Raw genomic sequence first — 18,362 nt, 5'->3', positions numbered from 1 at the left:
GACTCATTTATTCATGAATTATTACAATGTAGCTGTCTCTAACGTACCTAGGGAAGATAGTTCTATCACGCAAAAAAGCTGGATTATTATTGTAATCATGAACATGAGCAACAAAACAAAGGATTACAAAATAATACCTTGGAACACTGAAACAGTCTATGCTTTGGGATTCTATAGAACTTTAACTCGAACTCTTGGAATATGGCCTTTGGATCAAAAAAATATTTTTTCCCTAGTTCAAGTAGCAACCAATTCCACATTACAAGTAAATTATCAGTTTGTTTTAATTTTTAATCCATATCTTCTTTTAAACCTGCATCAATTTTCTCTTTGCAGCTCATAATAATAATAATATTTATTTACAAATTATTCACCATAGGAAATTGTAGTATCATTACAGACATAGTGGATGCATTGAGTCTAGTTGGAACCAGTATTCTATCAATCATGAAAATGGTGTTACCACATATTCATAGAGAGAAATTATTCCTAATTGTCAATTCAGCAGTTGAAGATTGGGCTGACATTCGTGATAGCAAGTCCAGAAAAATTATGTTAAAATATGCCATGATTGGACGAGTAGTTTTCATGGTTCAAATGATAGGAGCTTATATACCAATAACAATCCTTATCTTCAGTAATCTTCCGAATTTATCTACGGTTTATACTGATTCTATCAACATCAGTGAAATTTCTTATAGAAAAATTCCTATTGGACCGAATTGTTGGATATCACCGACGATGCCTCCACAACTCTATCTTTTATTGTACGGTCTCATAACAATTCATCTGATTATCTTGAGTACTGCAACTATTGGTGGTGATGTTTATATATTTGGTATTGCAATGCATGTGTGTGGACAATTTGAAATTCTCTATCACAACATGGAAAAGCTTGATGGAAGTGATGATTATCTAACTCTTCGAGCAAAAATAAATCAAAATTCTTACAGACATAGTATTCTTCTTGACTTTTCTAACAAGTTTGAAGAAAGTTTCAGTCTGATTTTCCTGGTGCAAGTGGCAGCAAATACCTTTCTGCTTGGAATATCGAGTAAGTGATGGCTGTTGTGCTATAAAATGTTGCTGATTAATACATTCTTATTGTTAGGTATTCTATTACTTTGGGCCCTTAATGCTGGTGATAGTGAAATTATTATAGGTTCTCTGGTTCGGATATATCTCTTGTATTGTCAACTATACATGTACAGCTACATTGGTGAATCTTTATCACATCAGTCTGAAAAATTACAAGTAGCTATTTATAATTGTAAATGGTATGAAATGTCACCACGATTATCACGAGATTTAGCATTTATAATGATGAGAAATAATTACCCCTTTCATCTGACAGCTGGTAAAATTATTAATATGAATATTTCCAGTTTTAAAGATCTTGTTAAAACTATGTTTTCATATTTTTCTATCATGAGGCTGATGTTTGATACTAATGGTGATTAAAAAATACTTATTAGATCCTATCTGATAAGTGTACTTTATTTATTTATTTATTTTTTGATTGTTTAATATTAAATCAAAGAGTACACTGACTCAATTAAGTAGTAAAAAGAAATGAAACTATGTTTCAAAAAAAAAAATCCTTTCATTTGTGAATAAGTAATTCAATTTAACTTAATTTGTTGAAAATGCATTAGATAACAAATAATTATATAATAAAAATAAAAATTAGATAATATAAACTTTTCGTACTGACTTGTTAATGTTTAATATTTTTTTTGATCATCAACCAATGAAATAAAATTCTTGACTATTTGAATTTTAATTTTATAAATTCCCGCATTTTAAAAAAAAAACATGTCGCGCCCTCTTCAAAATTTCTGTCAAAAAAGTAATTATCTACATGTGGTAAATTAAATATCGATGCTTCACCTCCTACTGACACGAGAATAGTTATGTGACTTCAGATTACGGACACTTTTGGGGATTCTATTTGCAAAAGATACACCAGTTGTTAGTGAATTTTTTCTCTGTCGTAATTGCACACTCAAAAATGGCTTTGCTAATGAGAAACATCTGCAAAGTTCTCCCAAAGGTAAAAAGATAAATAAATCAAGTTTTTTAGAGTAGAATACGTTAGAAAAATTGGGTAGTCGAATTTTTACTGTCACTATATGTATATGTTAAGAATATCATGTTAATTTTTCATTTAACTTACTCAAATTGTTTATGCAATCTTGTAATCGACTAAGAGATAATTTTTAATATATAATATTGCTGTTATGAAATTTTTTAGGCTACCCAAACTGGTGCTGTGAGGAGTATAAGTACGAGTCGAGTGCATCATCAAGAGACTGTATGTTTGATATTTTTATTCTTGTTATGAATTATGTCATTGATTAATTGAAAATTATTTAATTTGATATCTATATCGTTTAGCTCATTGAACAAGAAGGTAAAGCTAAATGTACTCTAATTCCTGGAGATGGTGTAGGACCCGAATTAGTGGTATCTGTTCAGCAAGTATTTGAAGCTGCCAATGTTCCTGTAGAATTCGAACCATACTTTTTGTCAGAAGTTAATCCTACTCTCAGTGCTCCATTAGAGCAAGTTTCTAATAGTATTGCAAGAAACAGAGTCTGTTTGAAGGTAAACATGGTATTTATATAATCGTCATTTACAAATTTCATCTGATCAATAAAATAAATTTGCAAACAGGGGATTCTTGCTACACCTGATCATTCGCACACAGGAGAGCTTCAAACATTGAACATGAAGCTCAGAAAAAATCTGGACTTATACTCCAATGTTGTACACGTAAAGTCACTGCCAGGAGTTAAATCTCGACATCAAAATGTTGATTGTGTTATCATCAGAGAACAAACTGAAGGAGAATATTCTGCTCTCGAGCATGAATCAGTAACAGGGGTCGTTGAATGTTTGAAGATCGTTACTGCCGAAAAATCCCAAAGAATTGCCAAATTTGCCTTTGATTATGCTGTCAAGAATAATCGTAAAAAGGTTACATGTGTTCATAAGGCAAACATCATGAAGCTAGGTGATGGATTATTTTTGAAATCTTGTCAAGAAATTGCTAAATTATATCCTAGGTAAGAAAGTCATTTTTTCAATACTAAATAAAACAAATTTACTTATTAATTAACTTACGAATTCATCATTCATTACAGAATCAATTTCGAGACTATGATTGTTGATAACTGTACAATGCAAATGGTCTCTAATCCCCATCAATTTGATGTAATGGTGACTCCTAATTTGTATGGTAATATCGTTGACAATATTGCTTCAGGGCTGGTTGGAGGTGCTGGAGTTGTTGCTGGTGCAAGTTATAGTGCTGAATGTGTCGTTTTTGAACCGGTAATATATATAACGAAGAATTGAATAATTATTTATTGAATATCTATAATGAAAAATTAATACAATTAATTCTATTTCAGGGCGCACGTCACACCTATTCTGAAGCTGTTGGTAAGAATGTAGCTAATCCAACTGCCATGCTTTTATGCGGTGTTAAGCTTTTAAATCATATAAATTTGAAACGTTATGCTACACAAATTCGTGAAGCATTGAACCGAGTTTTGAATGATGGTAAAGTTCGTACCAAAGATCTTGGTGGTCAGAGTTCCACTACAGAGTTCACTCAAGCTGTGATCTACTGTCTTCGTTAATGAATTTAATCGTGTAATTGTACAAACAAATATTATATTCGTTTGAAAGAGAAGTTTAGGAGTATATAGAGAAAATTGAACAGTGTAATTTAAAATAAATAATGTTGCATCAATTGTAGCTTTCTTAGAAATAATTGTAAACATTAAGTATCGTAAATTTCATTTGTGTAAGAAAGTCTCATTACATAATTTATTATTTTATTTATTATTTCATGTGGTAATTCCCATGCACTATTAAATTAAAATCTCTGAGAAAAATCAACTTTTCAGTATTACATTTCATTATTTAAACATTATAATTATTCATTACAATAATTATTTTTTAAAATTCCCGCCTGCTTATAGCGCCATTTTTTTGTTTGCAAATTTCACCGCGTGGCGTTTTAGGTGTCTCTGTCAAAAAAACATATAAAATTGACACCAAAAATGTCAAATATGTTAATTTTTTTTTTTAATTGAAGTTAACAATACTTAGAACAAATATTATATTTGTGTCAAGATTTTAAACTTTAGAGAAATCATCAAGGTATTTGTTCCGTAATAAATAAGTTAGGAGTTAATAAATTACAAACAATGGATCCTGAAGACCTCTCATTAGAAATAATACGTCAAGAAATTATAAAAAACCATCTCCAAGTAACGGCGATTATTCAGGTATTAATGGGAGATTTGAGAAAATATTCTACGATTTTTAATATTTATCTAATGAATGCCATTTTTTTCATCTATTCAGGATATCAAACAATGTACAGGTCCACTAGAACTTTTGAATGAATTGAATGCTGAAGGAAGATGTAGAATAGCTGAATTAAGAAAAAGTATTGACAATCTAGCACATCTAGCTGAGATTGAAATTAATTCTAAAAAGAAGGCTGAATTATTAGAAGAAGTTGAAAATAAAAAAGGCCAGTTATCATTCGCATTAGCAGCTTTTAAAAAAGCAAACATTGTCGGTGCCTGTGTTATTGATAAAATGGCAAAGGACGAATTATTATCTACTTCTGAAGAAAAGCAAAAATTAATAAAAAGAAGACGTGATAGAAAAGGTTTAGCTGATACTGCAAGCCTTGCAACTGATAGATTATTAAGCATTTCTAGAACGCTGGCCGAAACAAATCAAAGAAGTGCTGTTACTCTTGATACTTTAAGTAAGTACATTAGTATGATATCTTATGCTAATAGATTTATAATTATTCTATTGATAAGAATAATATTTAAGAACATACTATGCTACCTTTCTTACACAATTTTAATATTATTTCTCAAAAAGTTATCTTTAGAACCTGATAGGTCTACTTATAGTCTTAACTGATGACTGATATTCGTAAAATAAATTTTAATCAGATCAAAATCAGTAAACTCTTATCTTTATCAATATTTCATAATATTACTATTTTTATTTTAATTCACGTGTATATATTTTTTTGCTGATGAATCAAATTCTAGATGAATAGAATGTGCAATGTAACAATACAGTTAATATCGTAAAATAAAATTATGAACGTTTAGTTCTGTTTCTTAAAATTTATAGGCAATATAATTTATAGCTTTAAATATAATTTCTACAAATTACTTTGCATTTTTGTCTTTTATAGTTTTAAGCATAGTTGCTCAATATTCTACTGCAGAATATGGTATATTTATTCTACATCATATTCATGTTTAAATTCCTCTACAACCATCTTACTATTTAGGTGTATATAATTTTAAAAAATTGTTAAATATCCTATCTGGAGGTTAACTCAGCATATTATTTTTTTTCTAGAAATTAAAAGCTGATTAATAGAAATTAATTTATTGACAAATGTGAGATAAATATAAAGAGGTCATTTTAAGGGTCAATGTAACTCACATATAGACGAATTCTTTTAGCAATTAGTGGATTGACATTTTACTTACCAAAATGATTATCAGTAGTCCAGTTGCATAAGTGTCATACATGAATAGAGGGGAAATTATTGGTGTCAATTAGAGCGTAAAAGCGGTTGTTTTTAATAATTTGATTCGATAATTACTCCTATTTTTGTACAATTTTATATAATAAACGTGTCGTAGAAAACCAAATATTACGAATAATTCGTAAAATCATTATTGTGAATGATTTTTAAATTTATTTCAACTTTATTATCAGTTAAAAAATTATCTAATGTTCGAGTGACTTATTACCGGCATATGTGAAAGATATTAAGTTTTATTTTGTATGTGAAAAATTGTTATAAAGAGTAATAATTTATTAAATAAAAAAATTCTGAATATAAAATATTTCCTTTAGCATTGCAAATTGTTAAAGATTTTATTATAAACGAAACAAGAATTTTAATTTTTTAAAAAATCATTTGCAGAAATACAAAGAAATAACTGAGTCATTGATTTTATTAATAATATGCAGAATTGATTTCTTTATATAAAAATATTTACTATAAATCAGTATCTTTCTTTTTATATTGATAAGTTGAATGAATACAAAACATCTTTGTTATTAATTATTATTCTTTTTCCAGTAACATCATCGGAAAAAGTAAATGGAACCAAAGAAGAACTAGATCATCAACAACAAGCAATAGTTCAATCGGGGAAACTTTTAGGAAAATATGGAAGAAGAGAAGTGACGGATAAAGTGCTATTAGCCTTGGCTTTTATGTTTTTTCTAGCTTGTGTTTTTTACATCTTGCAGAAGAGACTTTGGTAAAGGTAAACATTGATAAAAATGAATAAATAACTAGAGCCTTTGGTAATAGATATTTACATTGGAGATGTTGCATGTTTTACAATGACCCTGACCAAATTTGATATCAAAACAGTTTGATATTTATGGTTCGTTAATAGAGTTATAATAAGACATTACATTAATATTAGACTTTAAGTGAAAGAAATGAACTTGACATTATCAGCTCCAATGTAGATCAGTAATTTTATTGTTGAAGGGCAAATGTAAGGGTCTTGATTTCATCGTAACTTGTTAGCCTTGAAGGAAAATAAGTCAAACATACTCAGTTATCTAAATAATTCCTAACGGAAGGTAGAAATAAATGTATAATTTATCAACAATTTTCACTGAATTACGGGCTTTCCAAGACTTGAAGGACATCGAAGAATATTTTGACGTCATTATTTAATCAAAACGACAATGTACTTTTGGGATAACGAAAAAAATAAAAAATGCAATCGTCACTAAATTCGTGGTTTGATTACTAAGAAAGATTAAATACGTCTTTCCGGGACATTATTGTCCGGTTCAGACTCATGAATAGTTCTGAAAATTCATGAATTATTTGAGGAATCTTAAGAGGAACTTTTCAACCTAAGAATCTTACACTTGTGAAGGCCATTGTAAGACTTATGTGATAGTTTGATTCCATCCGCGAGATTGTCGTAAATTTTCTGAGGGGTAGGGCAACTCAATCTCATCTATAAAACGTTCTGTATTCGACAAAATCATAGCACTACATCAATCACCGTCTACGGCGGTCATCATCATCTTATAATTAATGTCAAAGTAATTGAGCAAGTGATTAAGTTGTTTGTAATTATTGTTAGTTATAAGTTCATTTTCTTCATTGTATGAATATTTTTAATATACCAAAGAACATCTACGTTTTGTTTAACATGACTAACACTTTTTTATTTTACTGTATCATTAATTAATTGAACAGTGGTTTATTAAGTTTTTTTCAAATTGCAGATCTAGAAGAAGTTAAATACAATGAAGCTGATCCTGATTGTTATGTTATTGGTGGTATCGGTGTCATCGGCACCATGGCTTAGTGAAATATTTTTTGGATACAATCAAAAACAAAGCAATATTGGACATGAAACAAGACGACACCGTGAGAGTAAAAGTGGTGGAAAAGAGCGCTGGAAAGAAATATGCAGAACGATAAATCCACATGGCTATTCGATTCCCGGGCAAGTGCCTTATGCTCCTTGTCCCTGGTGAAAAATCATCGGGTTTATTTTTGAACAATATTGTGATACTAATTAAAATCTTAAAATATTATTTTTTATTATACAAACAAACCCGTGAATAAATTCACGATTATAAATGACTCGGATTACAGAATCTACGAGATGAATGTTGATGTATATAAAGCATTTTGATGTACATTTGCGATGTTTTTTTGTATACTTATATTATGTATATATAGGTTCTCATCGTGATAATCATCGCATTAATAAATAAACACGATCTTTTATTTTATAATTTTATATATAGTATTTTTATTTTATTTCTATTTGTCTTTCTTTTTTCTTTCTCTCTCTTTCGTACTCTTTTCGGTCCATTCATTCAATCCTTTCACTCGCTTTTTATGTACAAAAATAATTTATCTAAATTATCTGGATTTTACCATAATATTTATAGGTCACAGCTAAATTGATAGATTTTAGAGTCAGTATCTTGTAAGAATGACGTAAATGGTAAAAAATATTTTTACGTGTAATCAAATAAATTAAAAGTCACTTCCAGACTTGTATCAGTCCATCTGTACTACCAGTGAGTATACTTGTGTTCGACATTGCTACTGCTGAGATAGTGTCATGATGACCAGGATTCGGAGCTTCAAGAGGTGGTGCTGCACCATCTTCCGTTGATCTTATTCGTCCACTATTACCAGAAGATATTGGTCCACCAGCAGCTAAAACTTCTTGTACAACATTCGTTCCATCAATTAATCGCTGTTCGTAAGCAAGTGAATTAGGTGGTGTAGTGTCATTAGCTGCTGGTAGAGCAACGTACGATTCATTGGGAGTATTTAAATTCCAAAAACGCAATCTCATATCTGTACCGCCAGCTAACAAAAATCCAGATCGATCAATAGAGCCTGCGTACATGGCACAAATACTATGTCCTTCTTGAGTATGACTTAAGGGTGGCGCACTAGAAGCCCATAACACCATTTGCCTAAAACCAGTCTCTAAATTCCACATAGAAATCTCATTGTTGCCTTGAACTGCAGAGATAATCCATGATGGTTCAGTCGGATGAATAATAACTTTTCTTACTCTTGCTCCTGTTGGATGTTTTATGCTACTTATTGGCAGTTGAAACCTTAAATCCCAACATATATGAACTCCAGAACTTGTACCAAGTGCTAACCATTGTTGATAATTATTTACACAAAATGAAGTGATAACTCCATGTTTCAGATCATTTTCGAGCTTCCATGCAATAGATGAACATCGTAGATCCCAACCAATCAATGAACCATACAAAGTGGCATAAACTAAAACTGATTGAGATCCGGAATCTAAATACTGAAGATCTACAGCACAACCTTCGTCTTGGAGATCCAACATCCTAGAGCACATCATGCTCATTTTACTAGAAGCAGGATCCAGTCTTAAAACAAAAACTGTACCACTCTGACTAGCTGAGCTAGCAAGAGATTGACCTTGTTCACAAACAGCGAGACCTACTAATGGACCTCCTCTATGAACGTATATTTGACGAGATCTATTTGTATTATTTTTTCCTTCCATTCTGCTAGCATCCCAAATTCGAATACATCCATCTGCAGCACTACTAGCAAATAATCCTGAATCTGGTATAGATACAAGTCTATTTACAGCTGCCCTATGTTCATGAAGATATGCTACTGGAACTCCTCGTGGTCTCCAACTACTTGGAAGTAATCTGTTCTCGGCATGCCAAGCCATATTATCAGCCCAATGCTGAGCTCTTAGAGCTGCTGCATGTTGTTCTTGTTTTCGACACGTCAACTGTCTTAACTCTAGTCTACAGGGTGCACATCGATATTGAATATACGATCTTTCATGTAAAGAGTGATCATTCATGCTATTAATATCAGTTAGACTGTGTTGTGGTGAAAGGTGAATATCACCTCCATGAATTGATGGACTTACAGTGCCTCCACTATTTGACATATCGCTCATTTTGACAACTGATTGAGCATTATCTTGAGCAGCAAACATTGTCCGCCATTCCGGATTCATTGTTGTACAATTCGTACTGTCTGAAGTTCTTCTATCATATTTTTTATACCCAGTTATAGTCATATCATTTTTTGTATCTGAATAGAGGACTACAATATGATGACGTATTGTATCTTTCATTGTGTTTAATTCTAGCTTACCATCATTAGCAGATTTAATCGCATTCTGTTTATTATCCGCAGAAATTCTGTATTTATTAATTTTTATTAAATGAGACTTCATAGCAATTAAATGATCCTCAACGAGTTCAGTCATTGACTCAGAGCTTAATCTACGAAAAAGATTTCGTAAGGATGTACTGGTTTCACTGTATTGAGGTACACTACCGGTTATTGCTTTGGATCTTGCTGCTTTTCGTTCTTCTAATGCACGAAATAATTCTTCCACGTCATGATACTTTATCACTGAGTCGTAAACAACTCTAGGAACTGGCTGGATTAAAGCTTCAAGTAATAAAACCTCTTTCTCAATTTGAATAAGAGAGTGTTTTAAGTAAGGTTGAATCATAGCTTGGACTTTGCATTGAACATCTACTAAATTTAATGTTCGTGCTGCAGCTGAGATTACACCTACAACTGCATGTCTAATCCATAAATTAGGATGGACTAGAAAAACAACAGTTTCTGATAAAAGTTGATAGAGCGCAGATTTATGAAGTAGGCCAAGTTCAGTGAGAGTTGCCATAGCATTGATAGCTTTTCTTGTAACAAATTCCTCAGGATCAGTAAGACCTTGTTGAAGAAGAGGCATAAGAATAGGACTACTATGCCATCCGACATATGCAGCTACACCTACAATACATTCAAAAAACGATCCACGTAATTGTTTGTCTTCTTTATCATTTAAAAATGTAATTACATGACTGAAAAGAACATCATTAGCTTTTTGTTTTCCAAAAAATACACAAAGCTTATTGATTCCATTTTCCATTAGAGTCTGCTTTACGAGATTTGATGAATCTGTTAGCAACATGGATACTGACTGTTGTACCATTTCATGTAAAGTTTGAAGTTCACTATCATAGCTAGGTTTAGGCCCTTCTTTATTAGTTAAATTTGTTAAATGAGCATTTTCCAAGTATCGGAGAGCAATGTGAGCTAAATGGGCAATATTTTCTGCATAAGCTGCACGTACTATTACTGCTTCATCTTGCGTTATATGAGCTAGACCAGGAAGAATATACTCAGGAAATATATTTACATCAGTTGGAGGAATTGACTTGACCAGATACAGGCATTTTGTTAAAGTATGAATTGCTGAAACTCGTACTCGAGGGGCTGGATCATGAACAAGATGAAAAATGTAGGGTAATATTCTATCTAATATTGTTTCATCTGATGTGTTTTCAGCTAATTCTAATAATATCTCTAAACTCTGGAGTTTTGACTGTGAATGATGTAATCCTCTAATACAAGACGTGACTAACTGAGTTATTATTATTAATCCTTCGAGATTATCACATGATTTTACTTGTCTTTCTTCATCTCCTTTGATTGTTCTAATTCCATTATCATCTTTATCTTTGTTTTGCAAAGTTTCTTCGTCTTTTGTTGACTTGGAAAGTTTAACATCATTGTTTGTCTCACTTTTATCAAAACTTTGATCACTGTCTCCTTCAATTATTGTATTTTCTTCACTTGGTTCCGTTGAATCTCCGCGACTTAATTCTTTATTTATTATATTTCTTATATCTTTTTTTAATCTGTTAATTTTTTCATCAGGTGATAAAATAGGTGCGGTTGAGAATATTAACATGTATGACTGTAGAAATGAATAAAAATATTCTGGAAAAATCTTTCCTCTTGCTTGAGCTAAATAATCTTCTGCACTTTTTCTATTACTGGGATTTTTTTCCAACATTGAAGTTAGTAGTTCACGAATTCCAGGATCATCAATTTTATCCAGATGTTTACTGGCTGAATATTCACTATTTCTGTATGCCAATAATTGGGAAAAATCGAAAGGTGGATGCCCTTCATTGTAGAGTTCAGTCAAAGCACAACCCGCCGAGAAAATGTCCATAGTTGGATGTAAATCACCAGTTTTTAATTCTGGTAACAACTGAGTACTACTTAATTCTGATAGAGTCTTCACAAATCGTTCAGGTGCAATATAGCACGTCCTAAAAGTATTAAAAAAATTTAATAATAAGTTGATTTAGTATGAATCATAAGTTTCATTAATCATCATTAATTAAATAATATTACCTTCGTCTTGAAGTATCAAAGAAATAAGAAAAGTCTGCTGGATTGTCTTCTGGTAAATATGTTGGTTTAAAGCTAGCAAAGTCAGTCAGTAATACCCAATTCCAACTAGTTATCATGATGTTTTCAAGTTTTAAATCACCATGACAAACTCCAAACTGAAAATAAATTATACAATAATAAATAATATAATCGAAAAAAAAACCCTAGAATAATGTTATTGTCTATGAAAGAATCTTAAATTCATAAAGTCAGTTTATTCAATTGTAAATATTAATTCAGCTTTATCATTCATAAGGGAATAAATGTTTCAATTGGATTGAAAATAGGAAAATATGACACATCATAAGTAATGGCTGCTTCTAGTAAAACTTAAAAAGTTCTTAAGTGTAGAAAAAATAAGGAAACTTGAAATCCAAGAGAACATTTAAAGTTGAAAAAGCCAACATTTTCAAGATCATAATAATTTATAATTAATAGATAAAATTTGGTAAGTTACTATGACAATTTAGTTTTTTTATTATATTTTACAAAAATTACCTTGTGAGCCTGATGAAGTGCATAGAGGACTTGAAAAGTGATCCATTTTTTCTCAATATTAGACAAAAAAGGTCGTGTACTAATTCGATCATATAACGAATATTTGACGTATTCTCTCATAATAAATCCAGCTTTTTCTGTAAGCTACAAAATAATTTAGAAAAAAGAATTAATAAAATTGATAACAAATAATTATAAATTTTAATGTAATAGTACCAACTATGGTTTTTTGAAAAGGTAAACAGTTGACAGCTGAGGCTAATTTTGATCTAATTTCTTCTAATTTATCTTTGTATGTTGATAAAGGAAGTGTTGGATCATGAATTACAAATACTTTCACTACAATTAAACCTTCTAGACTCCTTGCTCTAGCAACTTTGAAAAATCTTGTGCTACCTAGACTGAATATTAAAAAAATATAAATATGAATGAAAATAATTCATTTATATGTCATTTTATAAATTAAATACGGAAAAAATGCTTACTTGATGTCAAAAAGTAGATCACTATGATCTGTCAGATAATGCTCAACTGGATATATCTGACTAGGAGCAATTCCCACTAGCTGATTGCCCATTTTATTCTTTTTTATTCAATATTTAAAACGTTATACTACAAATGTTAAAAGAAAATATTGACTTTGAATGAAGTTAAAAACATTCTGCAAGAATACAAAATACGAATAAAAAGCATAAAAGTGAGGTTGTAATGTCAGCTGTTACTGACGTCTAGAAATATGTACAGTATTTAAAAAAGATGGCGCATCAATACGTCCCGCGCACTAACAGCGACAATAAAATCGATGGACAATCAATAAAATTGATTAATAAGTACATTTTGTTCCGCTTTAAATTAAAATTCAATTGATGATTGGTTTTTTAGCTATCATTAATTTGTCAAATAAAAGAATTAACATGAGTTCAAGGTGAGTTTTAAATTGAAAACACTATTATTTCCCTGCTATTTACCGAATGATAAAAATTTTTATAGTCATAATATAAGGCTGTAACAACATCGAATATATTATCTTTGAACATTCTCGAAACACTATTAGTAGAAACAAGTAATTTTATGAAGAAAACTTTAAGGAATAAATTTCACTAAGTTTAAACAAAAAGAAATACACTCTACTTGATAATATTTAAGATTAATTAGTATTAAAATAAGCTGTCTAGAATTTATAGTCTTCTCAGAATATAAAATTAAAAAAAAATTTAATTAAAAGTTTGACATGAAAACGTCTTAATTTTAAAATTTTCATTCACACTATTTTTATTTTAATGAAGGTTATTAATTTTACAATTTCAAAATGTAGGTTTTTATTAAATACAATTTTTTTTATAGATAATAATTCAATATCAGCAATAAAATGAACAAATTAGATTCAACAAATTATTCTAATATAATTTGGTATAATTTTAAAGGCCTTTATTTATTACAAACTACTTCTTTTGTGATAATAAATATGATATGTAAGCATAATACTTTCAATAGATTCTCATAATTGACATAAAGAAATCTAATTACATCCAAATTCTTTAATACATAATGACAACAAATCCTTCATAATATAAATATTTTATAATATAAACTACTTATAACAAAATTTTTGCTCGTGAGCGTTTGTCTAGCGTAAAATTATTTTTCCTCGATCCACAACGAAGAAAAATAAGCGCTAGATAATTGTAAAAAGTTTATATGGTCCTCAATTTTTGCTTTTTTTTCTCATACTAGGTGCTTAAAATTACTCCCAATGATAAATTACAATTACATGATGGAATAATTATTATTCTCTCTGGAATACAGAGATTGACAGATTTATGCGAAGCGACACAGCATGTTGATATGTACTCTTACAATCATCCTTCTGATAATTATGATACAACGAGATAGTAAGTAAGCAATTGAGATGATGATTAATCATCGTTGCCATTTTTTTGTTGCATATTATTCTACTGATACAAAGTAAAAGCCAGCTATAATGCAGATTATCATTGATTCATTTATAGAAATACTCATGAAGGAATGGTGTCGATAAGCCATGGTCTAAATATGTATTCGATATATCACTTGAATTTTACCTTATTCTATTTACTGAAAATAATATTGATACATTGAAACCTTGAAAAAAAACAACATTTGCTAGAATACTTGTTATTAAATTTTTCATACTAATTCCTTTATTGAATAAATTTTTTTATCAATAAATTTATTTTCATTATTATTACGAATAAATTCGTAACTGGAATTGAAAATATTTGTTCAATTAGTCACAATGAAATTAATTAATACATAAAAGTAGCGTTATTTATTTAATCATTATGATTCAGCTGTAAATATATAGTTATTATATAGCAACACATTTAACTGAGAATATCAGTTTACTTAAAGGAGTTCTGAATGCTACTACACACCAGAATTTTTTAATATATATTTTTTTTTGATAATTAAAAGTTAAAAATTCACCAGTCTTTTATTTTTTACTTCTAAGATATAACAATTTTTGTTGTTATAGTACTCTGTGGATTATCTAATTTCAGAGAGATATCAACAACAAAAGAAGGCATCAATTAATTAATTTAAATTGGACCGAAACATTAATCAAAGCTTACCGAGATCTTCCTTCTATAACATAAATGCATAAGCTGAAAGCTTTATTGAATGATGTAGAAGATGGATAAGACAAGGATGAGGAAATTTCGCATTGAAGATGCAGCACTTGAGCCCAGATTGTCTTGGACAACTTTGTCATGGCATTTTGCAATAAGATCAAAGTCAATACTACTCATAACATGACCGTTGTACTCTAGAGGTGAAATACAATAATTTTTACGCCGAAACTCATGGACGGATCCGTTCGTGAAATCACTGTCAAAGAGTTCATGAATCTGACAGTCGCACGGAAAAAAATTATTCTCGGCAGAGATTGAATGTATTCGTAACGAAGTATCTTTGGCTCTGGGTGATCTTAAAACATGATTACCATGAAACCTCACGACTCCAATGGCATTTTCAGGTGTAAATTTAAGTTCTTGAATAGCATCAATCTTGTTATTGAGTAAATTCAAATTATCTATGTGTTCTGAGCCATTAAAAGCATCAGGTTTTATTACTCCAAGATCACTTTCCTGAATGTTGAGTACCTGAACGTGGCTTAAGCCTCGAAACGTGAATGGTAATAGATTGCTCAAGTCCATAAATGTGAACTTGAGAAAACCAACATTGGAGAGACTATTAAAAGCATCCGGTTCAATTTTCCTGATTCCTGATGGAAAAATAAGACGTTCGACATTGTTCAATCCTGAGAAAGCTCTGCTGTGAATAGTCACTAGAGGGTTATCTGACAAAAGTATCCATTTAATATAACTTGTCCCAGCAAAGGAATACTCTTCAATATATTCGATCTTGTTGTGTGCCAAGAGAATAAGTGTCACATTGTGTAACATTGCAAAGGAATATTGGCCAATGTAACTCAGTGGTGTGTATTGAATTGAGAGATCTGTCAACATTGTCAAGCCGCGAAAAGCAAACGGTTTGATCACAGAGATATTGTTATAGTCCAAGCTCAGTTTACGTAGAGACCGTAAACTCTTAAAGGCATCTGATTCGATCACGGAGAAATCATTTTTAGACAACGATAGATCTTCTACTCCGGCGTTTAATGTTGTAGGAATTTCTTTCAGTCCTCCAGTATTGCAAAGCACCTGTTAAAATAGAGAAATATTGATGCTGATATAAAATACTATTTGATGTCATATAGTAAATTAATTTATGAATCTACGTCAGCTACTAAAATTTCATATTTACAATAAAAATAAAAAAAACTACAAATCGATATATTTAATTTTTTTCTATTCGAAAGTCTATGAAAGAGGATAAAAAGATTGTATGAAGGATTTATAAGTGCTCTTAAAGTAAGCTATGTAATCTTTCTCTAGGATAGATTTTTTCCACGATTTATTCACCGTAAAATTTTAAAGTGAATTTTCACTGGTTATATTTTCATAGCAAATTTACAGTAAAATCGGGGCATTTATTTCAAAACGTTATATCAATTTCCATTTACTCTACAATTAATTAAAATATTGATACAAGTTTTTAATCGGCGTTGTAAAAACTAAATTTAATTGAAGTAGAAGTTTTTCCCCATAAAGTAGTCATCAATATCAATAATAGCCCAATTTAATTATTTTTTCTTGAATGGAATGAATTAATTATGAAGGAGAAATTTTTTTTTCTATTTCTGCTAAATGGTAGAATATGGGCAGTAATTAGCATCTGAAAATAAATAAATGATAATTACCTGCTTGGAAGAGAGGCATATACATTGATGAAGGCATTGAAGAGTTTCTGCGGATGATGTGATGTTGAAAGCATCTTCTGCTGATACGGCCCACCAAGCTACCCTCAGCCCAATCAGCCATAAGAGCAGTCTGGCTGAAATCTAAAGATCAACTAGTTGCAGGATTAAGAAAACAAGATTGTTGTGATGTTTATATGAAATTTGTACCTGCGCTCCGTGATACATCAATCTTGGAATTTTTAGGGCGCATGCCTTGGCATCCAGATAGGCGGTGTCGAGTGCAGTAGCACACGTCTGCTATGTACTTTAAGATAAATCTCTTTGACACTAGAAAAAGATATTCCTTCTACCCAAGAATATAAATACTGAGAAAAATTGTAAATTCACTTAAAATTATATCACACACTGGTACGAATAAAATAATATTTGTTAGAAATTTTTCCTCATAAATCAGAGAAAAGTTGATCCAAGATGATGCAAGTGATGCTGGCTAGTGTTTTAAGTGAACTAAGATTTTACAAGTAGCGATTCCAACTGAGCTTTCATTCGACTATACAACCGGGCAAAGCTCTATTACCCCCTTACTTATACGTTGTGCGCAAGCTCATAATTATTCTCCCTATTCGCGTGCCGATGGGAGGATGCTTCATAGGAACAAAACTGGGGAAGGATGAGCAAGTTGAGTTTGATCATTTGCTGTATCGAATCTCGAGTAAAGTCGGCCAATTCTGGTGGCTCTTTGCAGTACGCTTCAACGCTTACTTTTACTTGTTTACTGAGATTTTACTTAATTGGATTTTCCATCAAATTAACGAAAGATTTACTTAATCCTGAGGTACTGATATAACATTTATTCCCATATAAATTGAACTAGATTTTACACACAAAATTCAGTTAGTTGGTTAGTTTGAAATAAACGAGAGAGAGAAAAAAGAAATCAAAATAAAATTTAGATCATAGCGTAAGATGTATTGAATAACAATATAAATATAAAGGAATTTTTTTCTTTAAAATATAAATGAATATGACAAATATAATCTTATAATATACATGGACAATCTTTATTTATTTACGCTTATATTCATTCAATGATTTTTTATAACTCAAGTGCTTGCACGAGTATGCGTGCTTTAACATACGAATACAAACGTACATCTCGGTTGTAATAATCTACATGCAACATTCGTAAAAAGAAAAATCAGTCTTACTTGGTAATACAACGATTGTTGTTAAGGCATTAGTCTTACATATATTTTAATATGAAATACAATGCCAAGCACATTGCTGTGGTAAACTAATGTAAAACAATTATAATTATCCAACGATAAATTGTCAAATGAATTTGAATAACCGCCGAGAGGTACAGGGCATCGCATGATACTTTATATAACAAAAAAGAAAGAAAAATCTTTATTGGTTCAGGTAACTATTGTTTGTATAACAAGTTCTCCTGTTTAATACACTGTTGAGGTAGATTTATGGTAACTGCTACATAATATAATGCATCAAGGCACTCTTTTTGTACTTGTCGCTATGAGTTTAAACTTATTCTAAAATTAACAATAATTCTGAGGTATTTATTTATAAGATGAAACAAATAATTTTTCTTTGCAATAAAAAGAAAAGAAAAAAAATCATCATAATGTGCAAAAACAATACAATTTTTCTTTTTTATCGCTATCATCGTAATTACAACGAGTTATATTATTTATATTC

The 18,362-nt window shown here is 30.4% G+C and overlaps 5 protein-coding genes across 6 annotated transcripts; 3 read left to right on the top strand and 2 right to left on the bottom strand.

The window, feature by feature from the left end:
- Positions 1-97: 97 nt before the first annotated feature.
- Positions 98-1,461, top strand: LOC118074842 (uncharacterized). The gene is made up of 3 exons (XM_035096333.1): positions 98-265; positions 337-1,054; positions 1,112-1,461. The coding sequence occupies exons 1-3, from the start codon at positions 98-100 to the stop codon at positions 1,459-1,461; spliced, it is 1,236 nt and encodes a 411-aa protein (XP_034952224.1).
- Positions 1,462-1,896: 435 nt separating this feature from the next.
- Positions 1,897-3,778, top strand: Idh3b (isocitrate dehydrogenase [NAD] subunit beta, mitochondrial). The gene is made up of 6 exons (XM_035096351.1): positions 1,897-2,053; positions 2,255-2,314; positions 2,398-2,607; positions 2,677-3,068; positions 3,147-3,336; positions 3,417-3,778. The coding sequence occupies exons 1-6, from the start codon at positions 2,012-2,014 to the stop codon at positions 3,645-3,647; spliced, it is 1,125 nt and encodes a 374-aa protein (XP_034952242.1). The 5' UTR covers positions 1,897-2,011; the 3' UTR covers positions 3,648-3,778.
- A 274-nt stretch (positions 3,779-4,052) lies between these two features.
- Positions 4,053-7,853, top strand: Sec20 (vesicle transport protein Sec20). Of its 2 annotated transcripts, none has more exons than XM_035096302.1 (4): positions 4,053-4,301; positions 4,381-4,795; positions 6,149-6,332; positions 7,330-7,853. In XM_035096302.1, coding segments are annotated over exons 1-4 (681 nt in total). In that variant the 5' UTR covers positions 4,053-4,220; the 3' UTR covers positions 7,331-7,853. The 2 variants fall into 2 exon arrangements, with proteins under 2 accessions (XP_034952193.1, XP_034952192.1); XM_035096301.1 differs by having other exon boundaries at positions 6,149-6,338.
- A 61-nt stretch (positions 7,854-7,914) lies between these two features.
- Positions 7,915-13,054, bottom strand: Vps15 (vacuolar protein sorting 15). The gene is made up of 5 exons (XM_035096293.1): positions 12,829-13,054; positions 12,564-12,744; positions 12,344-12,487; positions 11,807-11,961; positions 7,915-11,721 (listed from the first exon to the last, which is right to left on the bottom strand). Exons 1-5 carry the CDS (start codon positions 12,918-12,920, stop codon positions 8,103-8,105), a joined length of 4,191 nt encoding a protein of 1,396 aa, XP_034952184.1. The 5' UTR covers positions 12,921-13,054; the 3' UTR covers positions 7,915-8,102.
- Positions 13,055-14,636: 1,582 nt separating this feature from the next.
- LOC118074814 (leucine-rich repeat-containing protein 4-like) lies at positions 14,637-17,602 on the bottom strand. The gene is made up of 3 exons (XM_035096300.1): positions 16,854-17,602; positions 16,647-16,787; positions 14,637-16,047 (listed from the first exon to the last, which is right to left on the bottom strand). Exons 1-3 carry the CDS (start codon positions 16,869-16,871, stop codon positions 14,998-15,000), a joined length of 1,209 nt encoding a protein of 402 aa, XP_034952191.1. The 5' UTR covers positions 16,872-17,602; the 3' UTR covers positions 14,637-14,997.
- Between the last annotated feature and the right edge of the window lie 760 nt (positions 17,603-18,362).

This window comes from Chelonus insularis, unplaced genomic scaffold (assembly GCF_013357705.1).
Source record: "Chelonus insularis isolate UGA/USDA-ARS -01 unplaced genomic scaffold, ASM1335770v1 contig_139_pilon, whole genome shotgun sequence".
NCBI classification, from domain to species: Eukaryota; Metazoa; Arthropoda; class Insecta; order Hymenoptera; family Braconidae; genus Chelonus; species Chelonus insularis.
Note: the sequence above shows the minus strand (reverse complement) of the source record. Positions and strands in the feature narration are given on the sequence as shown.